Raw genomic sequence first — 2,500 nt, 5'->3', positions numbered from 1 at the left:
TGACCAGCGAGTGGCAGCAGAGGTCAGCCTTGGCCTTCGGGAAATAGCAAAGACTCCCAGCGAAGACTCGGGCGTGGAAATGAGCAACGGAGCATTGCTCCATCGGAGGGACGTGGCGAGATCTCTCGGTGACAGAAAACGAACTGGAATTCTCATGAGAGAAAACGGAGGCTCTAACGAAGGGGTAACTTGGGCAGATGCTGAGATCGCCGAGAACGAGTATCAGTTGAAGAGAGATAGAGAGGACAGGCGTAGCGTTGGGTCTAAACGAGAAAAGATCCTTCAGAAACGCTACTCTGAAAGAATCTTGCCCAAAAACGAAGAGGTTTCTCATAACATCAAGGTACAAAGTGAAGCATATATAGATATGATATCTCATGTAAAGGTACAAAAGAGTAGGCGTGGAAATCACCTTCCAAGCCAAACTCAAACGTCATGTATACAAATGTTTGCCGAAAAATCCTTGGTATTTTGTCATTGTCCGTTCAGCGTCACTTACTTGTCACTTTATACACTTACATGTCTACTTGAATTTTATTTGAGAGTCATTCAATATCACAAATGCTTGATGAATAGGGAAAAAATAAAATAAATCTAAAGTCTAAAATCATACCAGTCACATAGGCTGAGCCAGCATCGAGTGCTATTGATTTTAATAGTTCATCTCCTTCCCGCCACAGCCCCAGCGGCGCCACAGTCTAGCCCCCTCCTCCACTCGCATCAGGGACGAATACGACCAGTCCCTGCCTCCACCCACAGGACCTTCCTCTGCCTCCCGGGGGAGGGACGACTATGACCCTCCTCCCCCCTCCTCGAGGGTCAGAGACGACTACGAGTCGTCCCCTAGGGGGAGGGGGCCCTCTGGCATTGGGGGGGATGACTATGCAGCCAGGTTAAGGGACGAGTACGACCCCTTGCAACCGCCACCTTCCTCGAGGTCCCTCTCGGAGGGGTACGACCCTCTTTCAGGGGACGACTTCGACGTGCCTTCCGTACGCGTACACGACGACTACCACCACCTGCAGGGCTCCGCCCACGACGACTACGATGTAGCCCCAGAGGAAGCCTACGACATGAAGACGCTCGGGAAGGGTCACGCTGACTACGGCCTCTCGGCAGGTCGTGACGTCTACGAAGGGTCGCCCTCCAGGAGCCACCTGACGGTGGAACACCGACCGGTAAGTATTATCATGACTACCAGTATTCGTGTTGTAGGTACTTTAAATTCGTTGTTTTTACAATTACTTCTGTTATCACAGTAGACAGATTATTATTATTATTATTATTATTATTATTATTATTATTATTATTATTATTATTATTATTATTATTATTATTATTATTATTATTATTATTATTATTATTATTATATTTGTTTTGTGTATTTTTCGTTTCCTGTGTACATTACTGTATCTCTGAGTATCCTTTTATGTTGTGAGCATAATTTATATTTTTCATTTCTTTGTATTGTCTTCTCATTTGGGTAAGTACCATTATTTAATGTGTTTATTTTTTTATATAGTCTTTTATACCGTTGTTTTTATTCTGAATTACTCCTATTTTTATTTTTTGTATCTTGTGTCTTCGTAAACGAGAGACAAAAAGTTTCCTGTTGATAATCATCGACAGATATGACTTTTATAAATATTTATGTTTAACAAACATTAATTATTATTATTATTATTATTATTATTATTATTATTATTATTATTATTATTATTATTATTATTATATTAAGAGGAGTGAACGAACTTTCCCCATCAGCCCAATGAAATATTGGCCAAAATAGTATTCATAGGAGACAAAGAAGCCACTCCCTGACAGGGGGTGTAGAGCTATCAGTGCACCTCACACAGTGCACTGTAGGCATTACTTGAGGTTCTTTAGCAGCGTCCCTAAGGCCCATAGCTGCTACCTCTTTCATTCCCTTTACTATATCTCCATTTATAGTCGCTCTCTCCCATCTTACTTTCCGCCATCTCCTAATGATTGTTTCAATCTGATTTCCACGAGAGTGCCGTGTGGCTTAAAGCGCTTCCATGTAAGTCCTGAATTCTTGGTTCCGTGGTTCGCGCCCATGAGCCGACGAATATCTTATCAATTAAAAAATTCCCCTTCGGTTAACATATATGAAAATATATTAGTTCCGAGGTAGAGCAAATTAGATGTTAAAGGGCTTTTGTGGCTATATAATATATATATATATATAGATATATATATATATATATATATATATATATATATATATATATAATATATATATATATGTGTGTGTGTGTGTCATTATATATATATATATATATATATATATATATATATATATATATATATATATATATATATATGACATTCGTTCTTTTTGCTATTGTTCTGGAGTGTACCAGATGACCTACGGAGAACAAGCGTAGTTGAAAAAAGATAAAAAGAAAACAAAGATAAACAATGGACTGGTTGGGACCCAGAAGAAAGAATATTTTTTGGCTAACATCTGTTTAGTTCA

The 2,500-nt window shown here is 39.4% G+C and overlaps 1 protein-coding gene across 1 annotated transcript in view; it reads left to right on the top strand.

Annotated features, from left to right (window-relative positions):
- LOC135202977 (uncharacterized) overlaps positions 1 to 2,500 on the top strand; it is a gene marked incomplete in the record, with an annotated part of 465,217 nt that overhangs the window by 405,086 nt on the left and 57,631 nt on the right. The window contains 2 exon segments of the mRNA XM_064232508.1: positions 1 to 343; positions 681 to 1,178. The exon segment at positions 1 to 343 is cut by the window's left edge and continues 137 nt beyond it. Coding sequence (XP_064088578.1) covers positions 1 to 343; positions 681 to 1,178 — 841 coding nt within the window.

The sequence above is a fragment of the Macrobrachium nipponense genome, chromosome 33, assembly GCF_015104395.2.
Source record: "Macrobrachium nipponense isolate FS-2020 chromosome 33, ASM1510439v2, whole genome shotgun sequence".
Lineage (NCBI taxonomy): Eukaryota > Metazoa > Arthropoda > Malacostraca > Decapoda > Palaemonidae > Macrobrachium > Macrobrachium nipponense.
The sequence above is the reverse complement of the archived record's forward strand: the minus strand, read 5'-3'. Positions and strand labels throughout refer to the sequence as shown.